We start from the raw sequence: 27,456 nt of genomic DNA on the forward strand, positions 1-27,456 counted from the left end.
GCTATCTATGAGTGAGTTAGCCAGCCTACCTCCATGTAGCATGTACTCCATGCAGTTTATTGATGAGGATGCACAGGGATCTGACGAGCACTCGATGGGAGAGAGCTGAGGAACTCGGTGGTAGAGGGGGAGGGGCGTGAGAGTTGTAAACATTTGAAGTTTATAGTGGCCATCTCCAGCCAAGTACAGTACATAATAGTACCTGTTTTAACATGTAGGTTGAGTAAGCCACAGATATAAAATATATCGCTAAGATTTGACTACACTTCACTTCACTCTGTAATGATACACCACTGTGTACTGTAGGCAGCTGCACCTTGTTCTACTGGTTTAACCTGGTCTGTCTAGGCAGCAGCAAATCAGCCCATAGGGGACTGGGCTGGTGAACCGTAGGGTCACCAGTTCAGGTCCCTGTGTTGACTGAGTGTGGACTGGTGTCTGGAGGGGAGCCAGTTCAACTCCGGGGCACTGTTGAGGTGCTGTCATTTCTTTTACTTGCTATATTTGTCATTTAAGTTGTATTTGTCTTACTTTATTATACTTGTGCTTGTATAACCAAAAAGGTATTTACATACAGTGATATTTATACCTGTTCAAAAATTGAAAATTGAGCGAAAAAAAAGGGCAATTTTATTTAATACAAATAGTATCTTTTAATTCTAAATATAATCTTAATTATATTAGGTCCAAGCTTCAAAACGCTTTGTGTGGTGTTCACAGTCTACTCAATAAAAGTAGTGTGATTGGTGGAGATGACCTCGGCTCTAGTCATTAATCGGTCAGAAGTCGTTTTGCCAGGGAAACAGAGCTCCACCTACAGTGCGGGAAATAGTGACCGGGCTCTCCACTTGTTGCTGTCTTTAGTATTCTGATTGGCTTCAGTTGTGGCTTAATGTAGATAAGATATGTAACGCATTAGAGCACATACACCAATGATGGTTACACATTGTAACACCAGTGACCACCAAAAAATGAAATCTGAACCTGTGCTGGAGAGCTTTAGGTTAAACTTATAATTTTTCAATTTCTGCTGAGAAAATGTGTGTCTGTGTTCAGGCAACCAGGATGACTCAAGTGAATCCTACAGGAGCTGAAGGCAACACTCTCCCTCCTTCTCATCCACTAACAGGCACTGTAACTTGTGAGGGGACAGAGTTTGCTCTCAAACAGGATTTCTGAGACTGGGGGAATGGAGGCTGCTAACTAAACAATTCAATTCACTGTGTAACAAACACAACAAACACCTGCTGAGTCCAATTTAGGGCAGTATCTTGTCACACTCCACCTCTTGCTGCTGACATGCAGAAGGTGGTTGGTCTCAATGTACCCCACAGATATGGGTCACTTTCCACCCTGCTTAGTGACAGGCAACGGTGACTAAAATCCCCCACTGTGTCTTTGATTTTTCAACAAAAGATGTCTCAGCTGACCTGAGCACTTGAGATGAAGCTGTACCACAGAGCTGTTATGATTCTCTTCTATGGATCTGTTGTAAACCAGTGTTTGTCTAAATGTGACCACATATTTTCTCTGTAATAACCAAGCCCCCACCACAGCTTCCTTCATGGTTGACCCAATAAAGAAGTGCCAAAAACGTCAGTTATCTGAGTGTCCACTAGGGGCAGGTTTCATAACAGAGCAGTTTCTCATTGACCCCCATGTTAAACAGGCCGTTTTCACAGCATCATTGAACCTGTTTAAGGCCTGGGACAAAGGATCATTCTAGTCTGTATGTTTAGGTCATATCTCCATGACAACACTGAGGGGGTGAATTTTTTGTACCAGGCTAGTTTTTATTCTATTGAAGGTGTATGAATTTATGTATATTATGAATAATTAGGGGCGTGGTCTCTTGAGTGACAGCTAGCCGCTGGCCCTCACTTCTCCACGGAGGTAAACGTCAGCCAGATAGACGTACGCCCCTCCCCCCAACGTCACATACATGCCCTTTTTTGGTAATGAGCCGAAGTCTGACAAGATAGAGACTCCCGTAGGCGAGGACGATTGGATCAAGTTAAGAGAACGGCCCTTGACGTAGACGCTACATCCATTTTTTATACAGTCTATGGTAATAACTCTGGTTTCAAGCTCCCTCTTGGACCACACTGTCACATTTACCTTTAATTTGCTTTCTTGCCACATCATCACCTTTTCATAAACATGTGTTCTGGGCATTTTACTCATCTTCTCCTTCCTCTATTCCTCAGCAGATTGATGATGTTGATGTTAAAGTAATACTGTAGGTTTGAGTCACATGGGCCATATGGCTTTTTGACTATAGGGCATATCCATATGCTGGATATGTTTATTAATTGATCTATTAATTCAGACACTGTCCATATGTCACAATCAACTCTGTTTTTAGATATTATAAGAGTCAGTATCTTTTAGAGAGCACACTGCTGTATATTTATTGCTGTAAGTATTCAGTCTGTCAGTGCAGAGTTGAAACTTTTGGATTTGCTAACTCTTGTTCCTTCTGTTGTTTTTACATTATTTGTGGGAGCTGATAAGAGCTGATTGAGAAGGTGCGGTTATCCTGAATGGTTCTCAAGGTCAGGGTTAAGGGAAAGGGAAACAAAGGTAGTTAATAAAGTGTTCTCATGAATAGCAGTATAAGGACGTGTGTGTGTGTGTGTGTGTGTGTGTACATACTGCATATGAATAATCGATGCTCTTTTTTTCTCTATCGCTTGTGTACGTCTTCATGCCGAAGTATCTTATAAAGAACCCAGTAGAATATATTGAAGAAGAGAAAAGCCAGAGGGAAGCCGGCCCTTGACACAGTGTCAATCTTTTTGGCTCTGTCAATAAATAACTTCCTCATCTCTTCAGTGCTTTTACCCCTTCTACCTGCGGCTGCTCCAGGTGGATTCTGTGTAGTGTTTGCTGTGGCTCCTGGGGTGTTCAGTACTGTAACAGTATTGTTGGCGTTGGCCTTCAGGTCCTTGCTGTTGCTTGGAGTGGAGGCCACAGCAGCTGTAGAGGTCACTCTGTTCTCATGTACTTCCCCTTCCTGTTGGAGAGACCAGGAAGAGGAGGAGGGGCTCACAAATCACATAATAGTGCTCACTTTTTATTCTCTTAACAAACTGCATGTGCCACTGATGGGCCCTAGAGCAAGGCACTGAACAAGGGTTCAATTAATAGACCGCTTTGGTCATAATGGGTTGGATTGGCTAGTGCAGAACAGATTCATTTCACACCTGATGTCTTTAGGGATTTCATAACTAAGCTTTTACAATTCATCAGAAGTATGCATATTTGCCTTATGATATAAACTCTGTATTTAGTTACACTTTAACAGCATACTAACATTTCAAGGTTAAAGTTGTACTCCATAAGATATTAGATAAGTTATTTTTAGCAGCCTCTTCGTCAGTAAGATGCAGCTGAGTCTGTTCTTTCAGAGCCTCCATCTTGTCACGTTCACAGTCATGTGAACGTGACAAGATGGAGGCACACCATGTGTGTTGACTTTGTTTTTTCTCTTTTGTAAACTTTATTGAAACACATACACCTCTCTACTTCCAGTCCGTCCCCTATATGTTCCCCTCTTAAATTCATACACACACACATGTTCCTATTACACTTCTGCCCTTACTACAAGCCTGACTCACAAGTTGGAAGTTCCTGATTTCCGATCACAAGTGAACGCAGCATAACCGTTAGTGATCTGGGCAGACCAATAGCTGTCAGCAAAGTCACTAACATGGCGGCCTATTTACACCCAGAGAGGGAATGTCTCAACAGACACAGAAATACTCAGCAAAAAAGGCAACAAGTGCTTTCATTAGTGGCTCATATGATCAATCACCATTGTTTAAACTCACTGAGATAGATATTAACTTAAAAGGCAGTTAAATAGATGAAAATCTTACAGAGTACAACTTGAAAAGTACTGTCATAATTTTACAATCAAATACTGTGTACATTTTGTTCAAAAATTATTTAATAGATTCATCAACCTATGACTTAATTTTTTGACATTTCCTAAGCTTACTCGAAAATGTTAAAAAAAGTTTCCTAGAGACACTGAACTGTTATAGTTTTTGTCATTTTAACCTTCACCTATACCAGGGGCTCCCACCTTAGGCTCTAATCACCATCAGCTGTCCACGTCCTCACTAAACCAGCTAAGTGGTGGGGAGGACTTAACAACACACAGGTTGGAACATGCAAGTGAAACATGCAGAAATACATGCAAACATGCGCGCACGCACACACACATACACGCGCGTGCACACACACACACACACACACACACACACACACACACACACACACACACACACACACACACACACACACACACACAGTGCCATTACCCTGTGGTTGCTGATGTAGATGTTGCTCATAGATCCATAAGGAGGGTCTGTTGGTTTGAGGCTGTTGTCAACATTAACACGACGAAGGGAATCAGCTAGCTCCTCTGGATCAACTGCACCTCCACTGTTCTACCAGTCAACAGCATGCACCAGTAATCAACACACAGAAACCAAAAAGTACACACATATAGCATCCAAAAGAGGGTTGGGACACCCATTCATTCATAATAACTACTGCATGTTGAAAGAACAGTCTTCTGTATTCAAACTTTGTCAGGTGAAGATGCTATCAAATAAAAGAGCCTTTTTATGTGTTCTTTTTATGTGTTGCTATGCTGCATGTGTGTTACTTTGAATTAGTGTTATTTAGCTTTTTTCGTTAAAGGCATCCCTCTTCTAATGGTGATGTGTTTTTGTTAATATCTCATTCTCTACTTATCCACGAACATCCCATCTGATTAAAGATAAGCAGAGATTTTGGGGGGATACAGCTAACTCCTCTAAACATTTACAACTGCAGCTCTACTTTTCTCTACTTTTTACTACTTTGCAACAACATACAGCAACATCAGTGTATGTATACCTCAAATAAACACAAACAACATTCAACAGTTGTGGTTGACACCTGATGGTAAATCCCACAGGACCCACAGGATCTGATTCCTGACCACATTGAAAGACTATTACATGGGGTCTGTGAGATCTGGACAGGATACTTTATGCTGGAGTTTCAACCCAATTTGTGATTATTTCCTCAGCATAAATCCAGTCATATATTGACCTGGTTTTATAAAGTGTAGTTTAATCAGTACATGTCTTAAACCAATCAATAATTCCACTTGATATTTCTAACAGACAGTTTACCTGTAATCTGTGTCAGAGCAATTGGAAGTGTCTGTGTATGTGAGCTGACTGAATGTTGAGTTGATTCTTTCCAAAACCCCAGAGATCCTGATCATGCATTGACAAAAGACTCATCCTCTGTGTGGATGGCCTTCTGCCACAGAAACAACACAACTGTGAACCAAAGAATTATAAAGCACATGATGAAGTGACAGCCATGCTGTATCATGCACTAACACAGTAAGTGAGGTGTGGTGTTTCAGCAGACTCCAACATGCACAGTCAGATGCACATCAAGAATGGGTTGATCGACAACACTCTCCAACATCAGGCTTTTCTTTTTAACCCCCCTACTTCCACTTCCTCATCTAATGCTTTTCCTCTAAGAATCAAACTGCAAGAGCATGTCATCACAAGGTGGCAGCCTCAAACCAGAATTGAGAGAACAAGAAGTCCATAAGTCTGAGTGTACATGTGCACATGTGTGTGAAGGTGTAGATAGTAGTATATATGTGGTGTTGTAGTATTTTTCTGTACCTTGTTCTTGCTCTTGTGATGCCGTCTGAATCGCAGCAGCTCTTTATGTTGCCTCGACACAAAGTTGACAGCAGCATACTCCAACAGCGCAGAGAAGACGAAGAGAAGACACACTGCCATCCAGATGTCTATGGCCTTGACATATGAGACCTGCAAACACACACATAAGTGTCAAACTTTCTCCAACAAGAGGCTTCTTGTAAACTAGGTATTCTGCATCTGCCTCTCACCACGCACACAGCCACACACATGCACACCTGCACACTTACAAACACACACACACACACACATGCATGCTGCCAGTCGCTGATTTTAATGACAACAGACTCTTCATCTGAGTCTGGGTCTGGGTCTGTCTGACACCGGGTTCAGGATGCTGTAACTATAGGTGTGTTTCCATTAGGGTCGAATACCCGGAATCAGGCAGGTCAATCTCGCCGAAACGCCCCTAATTTGCATGTGAGTCGCTCGAGCGGCTGTTTGAGCGGCTGTTTGTTTGCCCTGTGGGAGAGCAGGGCTGTTTTTGTCCCCTGAGAGAAGCCTGGTTCCTGATGTGTGGTAGTACAGACACCACAACAACACGGTGAAGTAGAGTAGACACTTTTATCCAGAACAGCGCACAGAACCTTTAAGGTGGAGTGTTTTCTTTTTATGTTACTTGTACATAAGTTGACGTTGTGAATTATACGGGCCACCTTTAATCAAACTGTAACTATTCTGTATTTCTAACTTTGAGCACCACTGTAACACTGATCAGCTGATCACCGGCGATCTAAATCCATTCAGAGTGATACGTTACCTCCAGAGTCCTCCAAATACCTCTGGGACCATTTTTTGTAATGGAAACACGGCCAGTGAACGGCCATTTGAGAGGGCGTAGACTGAAACTTTCCGAGCTGCCACATTTTACCCTAATGGAAACACGCCTTTTAACTTAGTTGCAGATTGCTAACGTTAGCTCCATGGCACACATGACAGGCAGCTCAGGCTCAGTGTTCGTCCATCCACCTGCGGGGATCCAAGAGTTGGACCTGCCATACTTCGAGTAGGCGATCTGCCCAAGAGGCTACGCCACCTCCTGTCTGAAGCTCTAACATGTCGGCCTATGGCTGCTCCTCTCCGCAGATGCAGAATTCCTCAATGACGGAGAAACAGTAGATGTGCTTCCAGCTCCATCTCTAAGTTTTGGTTACATTCTATGTGGGAAATCCATGTTAAACAAAAAAAGAATCACATTTGAGTAGTTTTGAAATACTTTAACAAGTGTCTGGAGTGGGACTTTAGGTCACGAGTCTGGGTGACTTTTTATTACACTTCTTCTGATGTCCTAACCGGTTCATAATTCCCCACAATCATTACAGACATAGTTTTAGGGCTGCAGCTGATGCCCTCCATGCATGCACGCACGTGGCACAGCTAGATGCTTGTGATGTCAAAATGAAGCAACCTCATTTCTTTATGAAATAATGACTTATTCAGACATGTGTTACATACTGGAGTGCAAAGTTCTGTTTAGCACTGGAAACATGATAAACCTCCTAACCACTAAATACACACACACACACACACACACACACACACACACACACACACACACACACACACACACACACACACACACACACACACACACACACACACACACACACACACACACACACACACACACACACACACACACACACACACACACACACACACACACGTCGTAGAGGTGTATGTGTACAATATGTGTGAGTGAGATGGCTGTGCTAATAAGGGTTATGTAACAAAGTGCTCCATTTATGATTAAGACACCAGAACACGACTCGGGCTCTTTTCTCACACACACACGAGCGATATACATGATGAAGGTTCAAAACATGTGCTTACCCATACAATACATCCACCAATAAATCTTGAGAAAAAAATCAGGTCTCAGGAGAGGGATAATCACACACACACACACACACACACACACACACACACACACACACACACACACACACACACACACACACACACACACACACACACACACACACACACACGAATATAGTATGTGTAAGTATGTCCTCCGAAATATGCAACTATATATGTATGTGTGCTGCACCAAAGCCCTGGGAGTTTAAACCTTTGAACCAGATGGAAACAAGCAGTATGTGCATCCATAACCATGGATGCACATACTGCTTGCAGTTAATGTAGCATGATTTTTCACGGCAGGGGACTCGAGTTTGGATCCCATGTGAAACGGTGACTTTTTAAGTAAATCTCTCGCATTACATTCGGTAGTATTTTCACCCAAACCATGATCTTTCTTCAACCTAAACATGTACTTTTAATGCCTAAACCTAACCAAGTAACGTACATTTTGTTTGAAATCAAACAACACAACTCCCAGACCATTAATATGTGACACCAAGGGGACTGTTACGTGAATAGATGATAACAGCCTTCTGAACTTACTGGAAGGTGTAGAAGACACCTTCTAACGCAAATATATGAGTATGATTACTAGTCACTAGGTTTGAATGGTTAGATCTAGGCTAGATGTTATGTGTTATGGTGTCCACTGCCATCAATGGGAATGTCTGTGTGACTGGGTGAATGTGACAATAAGTGTTAAAGCACCTTGAGTAGTCAGAAGACTAGAAAGTACAAGTCCACTTAGTCATGTCCACATGAAGCTTCATGAAGCATTAGTTGTATTTGTTGAGCCCACTAGATGAAGCTCCTGGCTCAATGAATGGTGATTCGGTGTGTTTTCAACCCTTTGGTGAACAGAGAGCTCCATCTAGTGAACTCTAGTGGATAATAAAGAAAATGCTTCATGAAGTGGGTGCGTATACCACACTGAATCCTGACAACTCTCTTGCATCTATCTCTACCCATTCACATACAGAAACAATATTTTCTGTGTTGACACAGGTAGTGACAGTGTATTAAGCTGATTATAAAAATGTGAAAAGAATGCATCAACATATATAATATAATATACTGTAAGGTATCAATAAAGCAGCAATAGAGCAGCAAGTGCTCTTCTAAGCCTGTGAATGTTCTCATTCGTCCAGGTCATCGTTATCCTCAAAGCAATTTCAGTCAAAAACAACTGGACTGGTTGTTTGTCTAGGAAGACGTTTCACCTCTCATCCAAAAGGCTTCATCAGTTCATGTACGCATCTGACCAGGCTGGGACTGGTCCAACTAACTGGTGTGGAGATCCAGGTATTTAACCTCTCACAAGGCCGATGATGTCACTGACACCCTTTGTGCTCCAAGTGCCCACGCCCGTCGTTAGAGTGACAGTCGTTGGTGGGCAGTTGGTTTCGACTTCGTTAGTGCTCTATTGAGTCTGAACGACAGTCGTTGAGGTCACCCGGGCCATGTGTGAACAGTTGTCCTTTGAGGTTAGATCCCTGTGTATTTCAAACCCGGTAACACACTCAGACAGAGACTAGTACATCCGAAGGACAGAACACCACACCACCACAAAAGCAACCTGGTTTATGCTGTCCAATGCAACGAGGAATGCAAAGATCTTTACATTGGAGAAACAAAACAACCACTGCATAAACGCATGGCCCAACACAGGAGAGCTAACTCCTCAGGCCTGGACTCGGCTGTCCACTTACACCTCAAGGAGAAAGCCCACTCCTTTGATGACAGCAATGTCCAAATCTTGGACAGAGAGGACAGATGGTTTGAAAGAGGAGTAAAAGAAGCCATCTATGTAAAAGTGGAGAAACCATCGCTAAACAGAGGAGGGGGTCTGAGACACCACTTATCTCCAATTTACAATGCCGCCCTTTCATCCCTTCCCAGGAGATTCAACAATCTAACCTCAAAGGACAACTGTTCACACATGGCCCGGGTGACCCCAACGACTGTCGTTCAGACTCAATAGAGCACTAGCGAAGTCGAAACCAACTGCCCACCAACGACTGTCACTCTAACGACGGGCGTGGGCACTTGGAGCACAAAGGGTGTCAGTGACATCATCGGCCTTGTGAGAGGTTAAATACCTGGATCTCCACACCAGTAAGTTGGACCAGTCCCAGCCTGGTCAGATGCGTACATGAACTGATGAAGCCTCTTGGATGAGAGGTGAAACGTCTTCCTAGACAAACAACCAGTCCAGTTGTTTTTGACTGAAATTGCTTTGAGGGGAAGTGCTCTTCTAGAAACTCCTTCTAATTTTGTTCCTGGAATTCAGTCATCAAAGTTGTGAGCTTGACTACAACAGACTTTTCAGACTCATCCTGTGCAGAGGGCTACAGCATATCCCTATACACACTGGGTGACAAAACCAGCTTGCCAAACTATCACAAAAACCCACAGACAACCATTCATACTCACATTCACACCTATGGGCGCTTTAGAGTCTCTTATTCACCTAACCTGCATGTGTTGGGACAGTGATAGGAAATGGCACAGACCTTAGGTAGTGAGGTCCTGGAGCCTGAACTCTGTGTTGTCATTGTGAGGACAGTGGTGATACCCAGTGCCACTCTGGCCGGGGCAGCATCCATGTTGATCCAGAAGGAGACCCAGGACAGAATGACAATGAGCAGAGAGGGGATGTACATCTGGATCAGGTAGTAGCCCATCTGACGCTCCAGGTGGAACCGCACTTCAATACAAGTAAATTTACCTGCAACAAAGCATTGTTGGCTGTATTTACCTGGGCTTCACCCCACTAATTTGGATTTTCTGGATCTAACTAACTTAAAAGATGGCAGCAAGACATTCACTTCATGCAGGTTCTGAAAAAACATTGACACAGGGGCATGCTTTGGGTCGGCTCATCATGCAAATAAAAATCTATAAATATCAATAATCCCCGTCCTCTGACTCTATTGAATCATTAAAGGTTGAATATGTAGAATCTTTATTAAAAGCTATATTTCTTTTAAAAAATAATACACCCATGGGGTGTTTTGAGGGGTACAGAATGAAAGTATTGCTTTTCCATGTTTTTGATGGGTTTGACAATGACTTTGTGTCCCGTTGTGTTTCCATTGTAGCAGCCAATAGTGTTGGGCGTTGATGGTTGCTAGGGTTGAGACGGGCAGAAACCAGAGTCAATATAGGCCAAGCATTCACTCCATGGACTGAGAGAAAGGAGTTCAACGGCATTAAAACCCAAATTTCTACATTTCTCCTTGATCGGTAAGCTAACTTGTTTTACAGAGCTGTAATGGCTAATGCTAACTGTCAGTGAAACTCCTCTAATACTTGTTTTCTCTTTTTCTCCTGTGGGCTACTGGGCCAGGTCTGACCAACCTGGCAACCCCACTGCTGGAATTATTTTTTGTTGTTAAGACTACAATCTTGAGACACTAGATGGCGGTGTCATGCTCATTCTACATATTCAACCTTTAAATGTCTCCACCCCCATAAAGCATACAAGGCTAAAGTCACCACATCCTTTTTAGTCTAGTGTCTATATCCCATTTAATGACAAGACTACATAAGTCAGGATGTCTGTTTGTTTCTCCCTCAAGTTTTTTCTTGACTTGATCTCAGCAGCACAAACATAATTGATGAAAAGTTGCATCCTATTTGCATATTACAGTATCTGTGAAGTGATGCTGACAGCAGTGTGTGTGTGTGTATGTGTGTGTTACCTGTGTTGTAGTGCTTAGTGCAGTATCTGAGGTCTGATTCATCTTTGAGGAGGAACTGTGGGAGGGTGAGGCCTTCGGCTACTTGGACTGGTCCATTCTCCTGCCACTCAAAGATCAGGTCGTTCATGGTGTAACCAACTGAAAACAGCAAACCACAGGACAATGATGAACTAATGAACAACATTAACCCAACATGCAACATAAAGGTCACGCAGTAGAAATCATTGTATGTTTAGCAGAAGCTTTAAGATTCTCTGACATTTTGAATTGTTACCAGTTATTGGACTATCTCAGGGTAGGTAGTCTCAGTGAGGGCTTAGCGCTGCATTCTGAGATTGTTCAGCCTCAGTTGGGAATGTTAGGTCATTTTTGCAAATGTTGTATGTTTGTAGTACATCTGTTCCTGGGCCTGTATTTATCAAATGTGTTGGTAGCAAAAGTTCTCAATTTCCAAACACTCTTGATGTTATACCCGTGTTACAAAAGCTATTCTTTGTATATTATTTGATTCAAGATTCAAGATTCAAGAAGCTTTATTTATTCCGAGGGAAATTATTGTGCAACAGTTTCAATACAAAGGTGGGAAATGATCAGAGTAACAATAAGCTAACATGATCAAATCAAAATAAAGCTAACGTAAAATAAATCAAACAATTAAACAAGTGTGACAGAGTGCAACAGACATTGTGGTTAAGTGTAGGTATATACAATATACAACAATACGCAGCGTGCAGTTTAGCAGCAGGTTGAAATAAAATAAGTACAAACTAAATAAGTGAGTAGGAGCGATAAGTGATAACAGTGTTAAAAATGTAGCAGCATTTCCTACAGAACTAAGCGACAGTAAAGCACAGTGAAGTGTAGCAGCCTTTCTTACTGAAGTAAGTTACAGTAAGTTACAGTACAGTGTAGCAGCATTTTACTGAGATACGTTACAGTAAACCACAGTGAAATGTAGCAGCATTTCCTACAGAGCTAGGTTACAGTAAATTACAGTAAAGTGTATCAGCAGTAAGTTACAGTACCACTAAATAAAGTGATGTAGTGGTGATATAAAGTGACAGTGTAAATTTGATCAACAAAAGAAGCAAGAACTCGTTGAAAGCAAAATCAGTAGATTAAGGCAGTCATGTTTGACTACTGCTTCCATTTTTCAAATTTTTCAAATGGAAGCAGCAGGTCAGCAGTCCGATTCTTTACCACACAATAAAGCTAGTAAAAAGTCAATTAGTTGTATAAGCAAATTTTATTTATTGTCAAAAGTATTAATTTTGCACAGTGCATTAAATTATTATCATCATCATCATCATTATTATTATTATTATTATTACTATTATTATTATTATTATTATTTATAAATTATTTATACAGTATTTAAATTATTAAACTTAATTTGATAACTGATGCATTGCCGTGTAAGCATGAGTCCCTCAGGGTTCTGTCCTTAGACCGATTCTATTCACCTTATATATGCTTCCCTTAGGAAATATTATAAGAAAGCACTCCATAAATTTTCATTGTTATGCTGATGATACACAATTATATTTGTCGATCAAACCAGAAGAAACCAATCAGTTAGATAAACTTCAAATGTGCATTAAGGAAATAAAAAGATGGATGACCTGCAATTTTCTGATGTTAAACTCAGATAAAACCGAAGTTATTATACTTGGCCCCGAAAGCCTCTAAAACTCATTAGCTACAGATATTGTTAATCTGGATGATGTTGTGTTGTCCTCCAGCACCACAGTAAGGATTCTGGGTGTTATTTTTGATCAGGATATGTCCTTCAATTCACACATAAAACTAACGGCAAGGAATGCATATTTTCACCTGCGCAAGATTGCGAAAATTAGGAACATCGTGTCTCAGAAAGATGCAGAAAAACTAGTCCATGCAGTTGTTACTTCTAGGCTGGACTACTGCAACTCCTTATTATCAGGCTGCTCAAATAAGTCTGTTAAGAGTCTCCAGTTGGTCCAAAATGCTGCAGCTCGTGTACTAACTAAAACAAATCGGAGAGAACATATTTCTCCTGTATAAGCTTTTTTGCACTGGCTACATGTAAAATCTAGAATAGAATTTAAAATCCTTCTCCTTACCTACAAAGCTCTTATTGGTCAGGTTCCGTTGTATCTTAAAGAGCTCATAGTACCGTATTACCCGACTAGATCACTGCGCTCTGAGAATGTCGTCTCCAAAAGTAGAATGGGAGGCAGAGCCTTCAGCTACCAAGCTCCCTCCTGTGGAACCACCTCCCAAGTGTTATTCAGGAGGCAGACACTGTCCCCATATTTAAGAGTAAACGTAAAACCTACAGCTAGATACGAGTCCTCAGCTATGTTGTTATTTTTAAAGCTGATTTTGTTCTGCTTAATGATGCTGCTATAGGCCTAGTCTGCCGGGAGATAATACTTTTCCTGATACTCTGAGCTTCTCTCCTCTCTGTTTGTATCATTCATGTCTCATCAATGTATGTTACTAATTCAACTTCTTCCCCGGAGTTGTTTGTGCTTTGTTGTCTCGCAGGTTTCTGCTGATCGTGGTGGTGCCTGCTGCCGTGGTCCTGCATGATGCTTCCTGTTACTATTATTACTATTACTCATATATACTATCACTAGTCTTATAAACTATAAAATTTGAAGCTATAAAAACACCATCAGTGGTATGTCTCGCTGTATCGTAGCTGCTATTGCCACTACTCATCATTGACCATTTTTGCAACCATAATTATTATCATTACCATATTCTTCCCGCTACTTCCAGTCCATCCCCTATTTGTTCCCCTCTAAAATCTAACCACACACATGTTCCTATTACACTTCCTCTCCCCTTACTACAAGCCTGACTTACAAGTTGGAAGTTCATAATTTCAAAGTAAACGCAGCATAACCATTAGTGAAGAGTTGGTCAGCAGACCAGCCGCTGTCAGCAGTGTCGCTAACATGGCTGTGTATTTACATCTAATTCAATTCAATTCAAAAAACTTTATTTTTCCCCAGGGGGCAATTCAGGGCACACAGAGCAGCAAATAACGACAGTGCAACTATACAAAACATTTTAACCTAACAACAAGGATAAAGTGTAAAAGAAGAACACCTGATAGACAGAATAAAGTGGAGTAGTGCATTAATACCATAATTTAACATAACTAACAGAATCAAGTAGACCAGTAAGAACATAGTAACAGAATAAGTCCGGTGTGAATATAATAACAGAATAAATAAGTAAGTGGAGTAGTGCAACAGACCGGAGTAACATAGTAGTTCACAGTTCACGTGTCCGGTAAGTGTCCAGGGGGTGTCCAGGGGGAGGGGGGGGGGGGGGGGGACATTTGACGGCGCTCTTCTTGGGGATGGGGATAATTGTTGAGTGTTTCCACTGCTCGGGGACTATGCTGCTGTCCATGGATCTTTGAAACAGGGTCTGAAACACGACCCCTAGCTGCTCAGCACAGTTCTTCAGGCCGCGGCCGCTGATGTTGTCTGGGCCAGGTGAGCTGTTCTCCCTCGTCTTCCTGAGGGCTTTCACCACGTCCTCTGCGCTGAAGGTGAAGGCTGCTGAGTCACTGGGCTTGAGCTTGGACATCGCTTCCTCCAGCTGGGTGGTCTTGTCCTGCTCGAACTTTGTGTAGAAAGAGTTAGGGTCGTTGGGGAGAGATGAAGGTGGTTTTTGTGTTGCTGGCAGCAGTGTTCACAGCAGCCATGTTCTTGAGTCCCTGCCAGGCTGAGCGGAGGTTACCCTGCGTGAAGCACTCCTCCACTTTGTTCTTGTACTCCAGCTTGGCAGTTTTTATGGCATGCTTGACCTCTCTGTTGACCTCCCTTTTCTCCGTTTCAGAGCCAGTGAAGAAGACCCTTTTCTTCTTGTTGAGGATCTCCTTGAGCTCTTTGGTGATCCAGGGTTTGTTGTTGGGGTAGATAGTGACCTTTTTGGAAGGGATGATGTTGTCCACACAGAAGGAAATGTACGATGACACAGTGTCCACATGTTCATTAATGTCATCAGAGGGGGCCAGGAGGTTGTCCCAGTCAGTGGATTCAAAGCATTCTTGGAGGGTGATGATGCTTTCGTTGGTCCACTGCTTGATGTTCTTGACAACTTTCTTCACCCTTCTCATGACAGAGATGTAAGCCGGAGCAAGCAGGATGGCATGGTGATCAGCAGAGCCCAGAGGTGGGAGGGCGACAGACCTGTATGCGTCGGGTACTGAACCATAGCATTTGTCCAGTGTCTTCTCCTGGCGTGTGTGGCATGTGATATACTGTTGATAACCTTTTAATGATTTGTCCAGGGAGCAGTGGTTGAAATCACCCAAGATGAATTTGGGAGAGTCCGGTGAAATGTGGTCTAGTTTGTTTAAAGAGTCTGTGATGTGTTCAGTGGCTGTGACTGCGTTGGCTCTGGGGTGGATGTAAACCAGGATGACAAAGAGCTGAGGAAACTCTCTGGGTAGGTAGAAAGGGCGAAGGGAGACAGCCAGAAGCTCAATGTCCGGGGTGCACAGTTTCTCCCTCACGACGATCATTGAGCACCAGCATGTGTTTACATACAGACACACGCAGCCGCCATGTTGTTTACCGGTGAGCTCACTGTCTCGATCAAGTCTTAGAGGGGGGCCGAAGCCATCAACATGCAGGGCATTGTCATCGTCGTTCTTATTTAACCACGTCTCAGTGAAAGCAAGAACCGAGGCAGTCCTGTACTCATGCATGTGGTTAATGTTAGCTTGTAGCTCGTCCGTTTTATTCCGGAGGGATCTAACATTAGCTAGGACGATAGATGGAAGTGGCCGTTGTTTACAAGTCTCCCGTTTGAGCCTGGCCCTGATTCCGCTCTTTCTCTTCCCCCTTCTGGTTACCTTATTGTTCTTGTGTGTGGACTTGTCATGGCTGGTTGAGTTACTCCGCAGTAATTCCTTCGGTAGCGAGTCTACGGCGAAGGCGTGTAGAGGATTGAGTCCGAGCTGCAGTAGGGTCTCTCTGGAGTACGTGTTCCGCTGGTCATTGTTTCTGCTCGCCGTCACAAACTCCAGGAGAAACCACACTTGGAGAATGGCCATGAAAAACACGGGTATATCCATGCCGAATGGAGAATTAAAGTGCCGGGTGAAATAGGAAAAGAAAAACAAGGAGGAAAACTTCCGCGTTGTCTGGCAGTCACGGGGTTAACAGGAAGGTAAACAAAGAGGGCGTCACGAGGGGACGGACAGGAAAAAAAAAAAGTCAGCTACATCTATGTAACGTAGTTAAAAACTTAGAAAACACACTCGGCGTGTTTGGCATGCAAAAGGTAAACTAAAAAGTAGCAAATATATACATAAAACAAGAAAACATAATAAATGCTATTCAATTCAATTCAATTCAATTCAAGAAGCTTTATTTATCCCGAGGGAAATTATTGTGCAACAGTTTCGATACAAAGGCGGAAAAGGATCAGAGTAACAATAAGCATAAACATAAATCAAATCAAAATAAAGCTAACGTCAGGTAAATCAAGCAATGAACCAAGTGTGACAGAGTGCAACAGACGTCGTGGTTAAGCGTAGGTATATACAATATACAGTTTAGCAGCAGATTGAAATAAAATAAGTACAAACTAAATAAGTGAGAAGGAGCGATAAGTTATAAGTGTTAAAAATGTAAAAAATGTAGCAGCATGTCCTACAGAACTAAGTGACAGTATGGCACAGTGGAGTGTAGCAGCATTTCGTACTTAAGTCAGTTACAGTAAACCACAGTGAAATGTAGCAGCATGTCCTAAAGCACAGTAAGTGTATCAGCAGATAGTTACCGTAAACCATTAATAAATAAATAGTGATGTAGTGGTGATATAAAGTGACAGTGTCGAATAGCAGCATTACTTACTGAAGTAAGTGACAGTACAACTGAATAAAGTACAACTGAATAAAGTGGTGCAGTGATGGTATAAAGTGACAAAGTGACATTTTCAGGATACAGTGTCTCCACTGTTCCTTACCTGACTGGGGGGAGATGAATTAAAAAGTTTGATGGCCGCCGGAAGAAAAGACTTCCTCCGGCGTTCAGTACTACACCGAGGGAGAATGAGTCTATGGCTGAATGTGCTTTTGCTGGAGGTCAGCAGCTGGTGGAGAGGGTGAGAGTTATTGTCCAGGATGCTGTGCAGTTTAGACAGCATCCTCCTCTCAGACACCGCCACCAAAGAGTCCAGTGTGACCCCCAGGACGGAGCCAGCCTTCCTGATGATCTTACTGATCCTCTTTGCGTCTGCTGCCCTCAGTCTGCTGCCCCAGCACACAACAGCAAAGAAGATGGCACTGGCTACCACTGACTGATAGAACATCCTCAGCATGGTGTTACAAACATTGAATGACCGGAGCCTCCTCAGGAAATAGAGACGACTCTGGCCCTTCTTGTATACAGCCTCAGTGTTCTTGGAAAAGTCCAGTTTGTTGTCCAGGTGTACTCCAAGATATTTGTAATCCTGGACAACATCCACAGTCAGTCCGTTGATGGAGATGGGTGTGGGGGCAGATTTACTCCTGCGGAAATCCACCACTAGCTCCTTAGTCTTGGTGGCGTTTAGAATCAGGTGATTAGCTGCACACCAGTCGACAAAGGAGTCCGCAACGCCCCTGTACTCCTCCTCCTTCCCCTCACTGACACAGCCAACAATTGCAGAATCGTCGGCAAACTTCTGCAGGTGGCAGGACTCAGAGAGGAACTGAAAGTCTGAGGTGTACAGGGTGAACAGAAATGGGGAAAGAACAGTACCCTGTGGAGCTCCAGTGCTGCAGACCACGGTGTCAGACACTCCGTCCTGCAGTCTGACATACTGTGGTCGACCCGTCAAGTAATCCGTAATCCAGGAAACCAGGGGAGGGTCCACCTGCATCGCCGTCAGCTTCCGTCCCAGCAGAGCAGGCCGGATGGTGTTGAACGCACTTGAGAAGTCCATGAACAAGATTCTCACTGTGGTCCCCGCTCTGTCCAGGTGGGCGCAGGCACGGTTGAGCAGGAAGATGATAGCATCCTCCACTCCTAGTCTCGGCTGGTAGGCAAACTGTAGAGGGTCCAGTGATGAGCTGACCAGGGGCCGAAGAAGTGAAAGAACCAGCCTCTCCAGGGACTTCATCAGGTGCGACGTCAGCGCCACCGGTCTGTAGTCTTCTGAGGTGCTGGGACGCACCTTCTTTGGTAATGGTACCAGGCAGGATGTCTTCCACAGCACAGGGACCTTCTCGAGACTCAGGCTGAGGTTGTAGATGTACTGCAGGACTCCACACAGCTGGATCGCACAAGTTTTGAGGACCCTCGGGCTGACACCGTCGGGACCCGCTGCCTTGCCTGGGCGGAGTCTGCACAGCTCCTTCCTCACCTGCTCTGCAGTGAAGGTCTGTCTGCTGTGTGTGTTGGTGGGGGTGGAGAGAGGTGATGGCGGGGGGGGGGGACAGGTAGGGCAAAATCAGGAAGGAATTGAGGGGGAGGTGTCAGCAGGGTTGGAGGTTTGGAGGTGGGTGGTTGTAGAGGAGCCGTGGGGGGGTGGTCCAGAGCCCTTTGGTCAAATCTGTTGAAGAACAGATTGAGCTCATTGGCACGTTCAGTACCACCTCCTACCGTCTGGCTACCAGATGGTTTGTAGCCAGTGATGCTCCTCATGCCGCTCCACACGTCCTTTAAGTTGTTCTGCTGGAGTTTGTGCTCCAGCTTCCTCCTGTAGGTGTCTTTGCCCTGTTGGATCCTCTCCTTCAGCTCCCTCTGGACCTGCCTCATCTGCTCTCTGTCCCCCTCTCTGAAGGCCCTCTTCTTCGCATTCAGCAGGACCTTGATGTCTCTGGTGACCCACGGCTTGTTATTTGGGAAACAGAGTACAGTCTGTGTAGGAACAACGCTGTCCACACAGAAATTGATGTACCCTGTTATGCAGTCCGTGAGATCATCAAGGTCCTGCCCATGTGAATTACAGAGCAAATCCCAGTCTGTGAGTTCAAAGCAACCCTGTAAAGCTTCGTCAGTCTCCTGTGACCATCTCCTCACAGTCCTGGTAGTCACAGGAAGCCGCTGGACTTGGGGCTTATACAGGGGCTGCAGATGGATGAGGTTGTGATCTGATCTTCCAAGAGGAGGAAGGGCAGTGGAGCTGTAAGCCTCCTTAACATTAGCATACAGCAGGTCCAGTGTCTTGTTTTCCCTGGTGGGACAGTCCACAAACTGCTTGAAAGTGGGCAGTGTTGCAGCCAGAGTGATGTGGTTGAAGTCCCCAGATATTGCAATGAATGCGTCTGGGTGCCGTGTCTGAAGTCCCGCGACGACGGTGTGGATGACGTCACTCGCGCGCGCCGCGTTTGCAGTCGGAGGAACGTAAACAACCAGAACGATCACGTGTGAAAACTCCCTCGGCAGATAGTATGGCCGCAGACTCACGGCAAGCAGCTCAATGTCCGGGCTACACACATGCTCCTTTACAGTAACGTGTCCAGGATGACACCACTTGTTGTTAATAAGAATAGCAAGTCCCCCACCTTTCCTCTTGCCACTCTCACGGTGACTCCTGTCCGCCCGAACAGTCTGAAAGCCGTCCACAGTTACGTTCGAGTCCGGGATGTCCTCGTGGAGCCACGTCTCCGTGAAACACAGCACACTGCTCACACGATACATCCACTGAGTCTTCACCAGGCCCGCCAGCTCGTCCCTCTTGTTGGCCAGCGACCTTACGTTCCCCATGGTGATGGAAGGGAGAGATGGTTTATATCTCCTCTTCTTTTCCCGGTGTTTACGTCCAGCCTTACATCCCCTGTACTTTCTCCTCAGTTCTTTGGGGATTTCAGGCCTCTCCCGCATTAGCGCCGTTGGTGCTAGCGACAACAGCTGTTCACGAGTGTAAACAATGGAGCCGCCGCATTGTTGCGTCCAGACGGAGACGCGGTCGGCAAAAATAGTCCCAAGAATGAGACAAACGGACAAAAAACACGTAAGAAAGTTCACGAACATAGTTGGCTAAGGTTAGCACTACGACTTACAGGAAAAAGTACTAATAAAAAGACAGTAAAATAAGATAAAATAGCAAAAAAGTGCGGAAAGGAGAGGGAGCAACTGTTACTGGCTGCCGCTTTACACAGCGCCGGAACCGGAGTCTAAATAACGCTAAAGGTTGCTCTGTGCTCCGACCGGTCGAGCAGCGACCCGGAACCGGGTCCGACAAGTCTAAGGAGGGAATGTCTTCACAGACACTCTGATTGGAATAGTCAGCAAAAAGGCAACAATTAGTGATGTCTAAATGAAGCTTCATGAAGCATTGTCTTTATTTTCTGAGTCCTCTAGATGGAGCTCTCTGTTCACCAAAGGGTTGAAAACACACTGAATCACCATTCATTGAGCCTTTTTCTTTAAACCAAGAGCTCCATCTAGTGGAATCAACAAATACAAGGAATTTGGACACACACACACACACACACACACACACACACACACACACACACATACAAACACACACACACACACACACACACACACACACACACACACACACACACACACACACACACACACACACACACACACACACACACACACACACACACACACACACACACACACACACACACACACACAGGATGACTGAGAGAGTAGAGGCCACATTAGGATGCATGTGGTCAGTGCACTGTCCAATCAGGTTTTAGCGAAACCAGCTGCTTCAAGCCTACAGCCTTACGCAAAACATGTAGCTCATTTTGCTACTTACCACTCAGAAAAGTCTTTTTTCCAACATGCCTACCATGTTTAAAAAAAAAAAAAAAAAAAAAAAACTTCCACACAAGTGTCCTAGCTTTTGGTCCCTGGTGGTAACAGTGTCTCCATCAATCATCATATTACTGATAAAAGTGAGATTACCTGAGTAGGGATAATCGTCATATTGTGTTACCCTTCAATTCAATTTCATACTTTACATTATACGTAGCTACAGTATATGCAATGTGGTATATTAAATTTAAACATGCATCAAGTCATGACTGGAATAATTTCCTCTCATCCTCTCTCTGTCTGTATGTGCATGTCTTTATTTTTCCTCAGAGAGAGCAGCAACACAGCAATACAAATGAGCTCATATGCATACACCATATATATATATATATATATATATATATATATATATAAACTGAACTACATCTATGTGTGGTAATGCCTCTGGCCAGTGGGCTGGAGCAGAATAAAACCACCAATGGAGACAGATAATGTGTCTCCTGTGGCCAGACTACGCTCCTGATTGGACAAAGGATGAATTAGTCATCATGGCCCTACAAACATTATTAAACACGACTTTGTGTTTCCTTAAAAAGATACGACCACATGTCTGCTTTAATACTGTATCCATGAGGGGTAAGTGGAGGGGAGGACGATGATACTTGACTACTAACATATGGATGAATGAAAATTTTATAATACGTTGATATAAACAGAAAAGTAAATGGAAGGTTAATATGGGAAAGTACATATAATATAATGTGTAATTGTTAGCACATCTTTATCCACACATTTGTACTTCACTAACAATTACAGTACCAGAGTTTATTCAATGTACACGTGTTTGAATTCACTGGATCCTTTACAGTATCCAGCTTCTGTCTGTGCAGGTGTACAGGTGGTACAAGTTCTGCTCCCTGTATGAATCCAAGCAGCATGCTGAACATTCAGTACCATGCACAGATCAATCTAGACTCACAAAGTCCATGTGGGCTTAGCATGCTGCTCTAGACCTACAGGGACTTTGTGGGTATAGATACAGATCCCAGCATGCACATCAGTGAGATAGAGGATATATAGCATGAACAAAGAAGCCATCACAATTATAAGTAGGGATGTCCGATAATATCGGCCCACCGATATTATCGGCCGATATTGAGTTAAAAATGTAATATCGGGAATTATCGGTATCGGGTTTTTACAACCGATGTTAGTTCTGTAGGCTTCAGCATTTCCGAGTGTACCTGAATGCAACACGGGCCGTAGGCTTCAGCATTTCCGAGTGTACCTGAATGCAACACGGGCCGTTTACAGGCGCGTGCTTGATGACGTATAACAACAACAACACGCTCACTCGTAGGTTGCTAACCGTGGCTAACAAGCTTCAGCCTGCCCGGTGCATGAGATGTCCGTGGTTTGGAAGTATTTCCAAGTGTCACCTCCTAATAGTGAATGTGCGCTTTGCAATGACTGCAAGGCGTCGGTTATGAGAGGAGGAAACAAGGCGTCTTCCTTTAATACATCACATTTGATCATCCACCTCAAGAAGAATCAAGCGGAGTTATTCGCTACATCTGTGCAGCAAAGTGATGGAAAGAAGCAACAGCCGACACCAAGAAAAAAACTTTTTCTATCGTTCAGGATGCCGGATTCACCAAACGTGTGGAGTTCCTCGAGCCCCGTTATGTCTGTATAACGCCCAGTCACAAGTGTTTCTCAGACCAGTGCTTACCCGAACTGTACAGCGTTGTTTACCGTCACGTCGAGAAGCTAATTTCTGGTGCTGTATCCATTAGATCCAATACAGGTTAGCATGTTGAGCTTGACTGCTAATTTATTGATTGTATTATTTGTCAAGTTACTCAGTCTGGGAAAAGAAAACTAAGTTTGTTTACTACTCTGGACTGAAGCTATGCATCTTCCTTGTTGTGATGTTGTCTGTAGTGTTGTTTGAGGCAAAATATTCTCTCTAAAAACACAAACAATTAAATGAATGGCACTTTTTTCAATAACTTATTTTGTACAGACTGTGTTTACATTTGAAAAGCCGTGTTGCATCTATGTATGCATCCAGTGGGGCATCACAATAAAATTAGGCATAATGTGTTAATTCCATAATAGGTGATATGTGATGAATTTTGGTGTAAAAAGGCTGCATATATCGGTATCGGGTGATATCGGTATCGGGTGATATCGGTATCGGGTGATATCGGTATCGGAAATTAAGGGTTGGACAATATCGGAATATCGGATATCGGCAGAAAAGCCAATATCGAGCATCCCTAATTATAAGGAATAATAAAGTGAAGCAGGAGGACTGATAGAGCACAGGCTGAGCGATGTTAAGTTATTAATCAAAAATGTGTGACTGACATTGTTGATTTGCAGACACTGATGTGAGAGGCATTCTTTTTTTAACAAACTGAATCATGGATGCTGCTCACAGATAGAAGCCTACTGCCATGAAGCCCTTTAGGCTGAGAATGCATAATGTAGTGACAATATACAGATGCAATAAAAGCTCCACTCTGATTTGATAAATAATGTGATGAATAATAAACCAGAGGAGGAGGGGGCAATGGTGGTGAGGAAAGAAATCAGCCAAACTAGTGAAGCATGTAGTTCCATGTAATACCAAGGTGAAACTGAATCAAATTGAATTGTATACTGTATATACCACTACACGTCTGTGTGCACATTTATTTTCACTTGTAATAGCTATCTGATGTGATTGAAAGCATACAAATTAGGAAAATATGTCCTTAATTCCAAACTATAGCATGATTAGAACTAGGATAAGGGGGTGCAAGGTTTAAGGTTGGGGTTGAGCATTTAGTTGTGATGGTTGATTAAAGTAAAGGGCTAGGAAATGGGCTCCATACTCATAAGTACAGAACTATAGATGTGTGTGTGTTTGTTTGTGTGTGTGTGTGTGTGTGTGTGTGTGTGTGTGTGTGTGTGTGTGTGTGTCTGTGTGTTTGTGTGTGTGCGTGTGTGTGTGTGTGCGCGCGTGTGTCTGTGTGTGTGTGTGTGTGTGTGTGTGTTTATAATGCACTTACAGCTCTCTAGCTGCATGATACACGTCTGAACATCCATAGGGAAGTTTTTTAGATCCATGGGGCATGACAGAGTTAATGTTAGTCTGAAAGCAAAGAGAGAGAAGAGAACAACTGAGAAATGAGCCAAAGACAGTGACAGCAGGGTTTTAAGTCATCCGTAAATGTTGTACGGAATGAAAACACTTTATTACTTTATATTTATTAGTATTTATTTACACTTATTTTATATTAATGCAGCACTAAGTCAAATATCCTCTAGAAAGTACAGTCAGAGGGTTGGAAAGGCATTAAAGACAAACACACTTGCATACAGCAATACACTTCTATAATACTTTTATCAGCGTCACATGTTGAAAGGCAAAGAGCTGGGAGCATTAACAATGCATGTAGCAGACACGTTCACACATTCTTGGGGATTTTAAAAAAACATATAGTATTTGTCAGGGCTTGGAAATGAAAAAAGACTTTCAATTTGGATCTGAACAGAACCACAGGCTAGCTCCCCATTTTGTTGTTTTGTATTGTTCAGTGTCATTATGTTGGGAGAAAGCATGTTGTTGGCTCCTGCACTGGAAATCAAAGCACAATTATATCAGAAGATATTATAAAATTGCATTATTGTTTGAACCAAGTACAAATTCATTCTTCTAGGGGTGGGCAATATGTACACACTCTCCTGGGCGAGTGTGTGACCAATGAGCACTTCGTAAGATATCATACGGATTTCTGTGCAGAGATGTTCATATGATATCGCACAAAGCTGTTCATTAGAATATGCTGACGTGTATTGAGGCAAATCTGTTCCATAAGTGCTTTTTCATTATCCGAATACAGCTGCATTTTTTGACTAAAAAAATAGAATAAATAATAAATCATCAAAACGGCTTTTAATTTTCTTCTTCAAGATTGCTCATTTTGTAACTTAATTAAAATGAAAATGTAATGGACATTTTAAATTTCATTTTCAAAATATGACCCAGCAAATAGTTACCAAAATTCAATTTAAAATGTCAAATTTGAAAATTAAAAATTAAAGCGCATTAGCAGAAAGGCTTTTTCATTTCAAGGTCATAGCTGCATTATTTGACTCGTACATAAAATGAGTAATAGATCATCCATACTGCATTTTCTTTTTCGTTTTTAAGACTGCTCATTTTATGACACAACTAAAAAGAAAAATGATGACATTGCTTTTTCATTTTCATGCCCACCCCCGCAAAAAAAGTCCGTAATTAAATTTGAATTCACAATCCCAATCGACGCATGAGAGCATGATAGCCTCTTCTTCAACCCCTACCCACCCCCCTTCAGACTGTGATACTCATTGAATATGTTATGTGTGCATATTTGACCCTGGGGCAAGATTAGAGACAAGCAAGCTAACTCGTATGTTGCCAATGCCGGCTAATTCATTTAAAAATAGTAGCTAACGTCAAAACAGACTTTAATAAAAGGTTTATAAAATATGCTATATAACCAAGCAATACACGTTGTATAATATATATGCAGACTGTACTGACTGAACAGACTAAAACAAATAGGCATTCAGCTTGTCATGAATCGGTGTTCCTAGTGTTTCCTCCCCTCCCCCGTGTCTGTCTGCCTCTCTCCTAGGAGCAGGTCTAACAGCTGGCAGGTGTGCAGGCAACACACCTGTTCTTAATCATCAACCACAGTTAAAACCCGGTCTCTCCAGTCACTCTTCGTCAGATCATCCTGTCTCCCATGTGGTACACTGCCCTGACTTCTGTTGTTATTTTTTGAGATTTTTCCCCTAGTGTGTTGTACAAACACTTACCTTGTTTTCCCTGCGTCCAGGAGTGTCCACACTCGCCTGCACCCTGCTTAAGCCAGCCTGATTTCCTCCTAAATACTGCACCAATAAAGCACCTTGAACTGAGTTTCGTGTTTGGGTCCCTCCCTCAGTTGTACTTACGTCACAACTATACATTTTTACGCAGTTATCAGCTGTTAAAAGCCCATGTGTGTGCAACTGCTGGGTATGAATAGCTTACTATTTGGTTAAATTTATCTTGGTTGTTATGTTGCATGTAAGTCTGAAATAGTTCCAACTGAAAACCAGAATAAACCAGAATGTTTGAATGGAGACAGGTTGCAGTGGCTACTAGAATCATCATGCTGATGTGACTTTTTGCATTACAGGGTTAAATTGAGAATTTACGAAGTGCTTTAAAGGATATTTTAAAATATTGTGATAAACTGTATATCGGGTATTGCAATATACTGTATATTGTGAATTGCGATATAGGGTAAACATATTGCAATATTATTCTAAAGCTTTCATTCTTCAGTAAGGTCACTGATAAAAAGAGAAATCCTAATGGTGCACCATCACACAGAACTACAGTACTATGCTGTATTCACACCATAGATAATGTATTCCTCCGGATCCCATCTTGTTCCTTTTCTTGTGTGCCTCTAGCCGTGAACATGCTAAAAGTGCATCACCGTGTGTTCACATTATGCTCCGCTCCTTGAGTCATGAAGACAGGACCCTATAGCTTCTCAGTTTGCTTAAAATGAAAGCTACTTGTCTCTTTATGTCGTATTCACTCAGATATGAATGACCACATTTGCTTCACACAGCACCCCCCCCCCCCCGACACACACACACACACACACACAAACACACACACATACACACACACACACACACACACACACACACACACACTTACCTTATAGAGTACAAAACATTCCCATTTTTAAATATCCTGAGCAGCTTGTTATCTGTAGTGACTTCATGAAAGTGGGCCCCCTTCTCATTGGCAAAGAACAGGTCTGGTTTCCATATGGAGTCTAACATAGAGGGGTCCAAGTCCAGGGAGTCATCTGGATATTCAGCATAGGCCAGCCTGGGGTCATTCCACTGCTGACGCAGGAAGATATTTACACGGTAGTCCTACAGACACAGAGAATAACATTAATACGTCGCTCACGGAGATATTTAGAAAAAAAACACTTCGATGGAAACTGAAGTAACTGTTTGACTCCCTAAAACCACCTATTATACCGGAGCCACATAGTGTAGCATTAGCTTCTGCTAGCCCTCCCTCTGCAATGCCTGAGCAGCTCGGTGACTGTTTGTTACAATGCCCGAGCGGCCATGGGGGCAAATGAGGCACAGCACAAGAGGTCAGGTGGCACTTGCTTTTAATTTCTACCAGTGTGAAACAGGCGGCCCATCCTGACATAGGCACACGGCAAACAGGCACAACAACCCCTACACACATGCACACACATACACACACAAACACACACACAGGTTGGCCTTATAAAGCCGCATCAGCAAGCATATTGGCTGACAGATACCAAGTAAACTGAGGGTTTTCTACTA

At 43.0% G+C, this 27,456-nt stretch overlaps 1 protein-coding gene across 1 annotated transcript in view; it reads right to left on the minus strand.

Moving 5' to 3' along the window:
- Window positions 1–2,686: 2,686 nt before the first annotated feature.
- Window positions 2,687–27,456, minus strand: part of LOC310962402 (glycine receptor subunit alpha-3-like) — a gene marked incomplete at both ends in the record, with an annotated part of 105,170 nt that continues 80,400 nt past the window's right edge. Inside the window, 7 exons of the mRNA XM_083934866.1 lie at window positions 2,687–3,016; window positions 4,329–4,457; window positions 5,709–5,858; window positions 10,127–10,341; window positions 11,318–11,455; window positions 24,099–24,181; window positions 26,798–27,021. Coding sequence (XP_083790992.1) covers window positions 2,687–3,016; window positions 4,329–4,457; window positions 5,709–5,858; window positions 10,127–10,341; window positions 11,318–11,455; window positions 24,099–24,181; window positions 26,798–27,021 — 1,269 coding nt within the window. The remainder of the gene's footprint in view (window positions 3,017–4,328; window positions 4,458–5,708; window positions 5,859–10,126; window positions 10,342–11,317; window positions 11,456–24,098; window positions 24,182–26,797; window positions 27,022–27,456) is intronic.

The sequence above is a fragment of the Echiichthys vipera genome (assembly GCF_963691815.1).
Source record: "Echiichthys vipera genome assembly, chromosome: 2".
NCBI lineage: Eukaryota > Metazoa > Chordata > Actinopteri > Perciformes > Trachinidae > Echiichthys > Echiichthys vipera.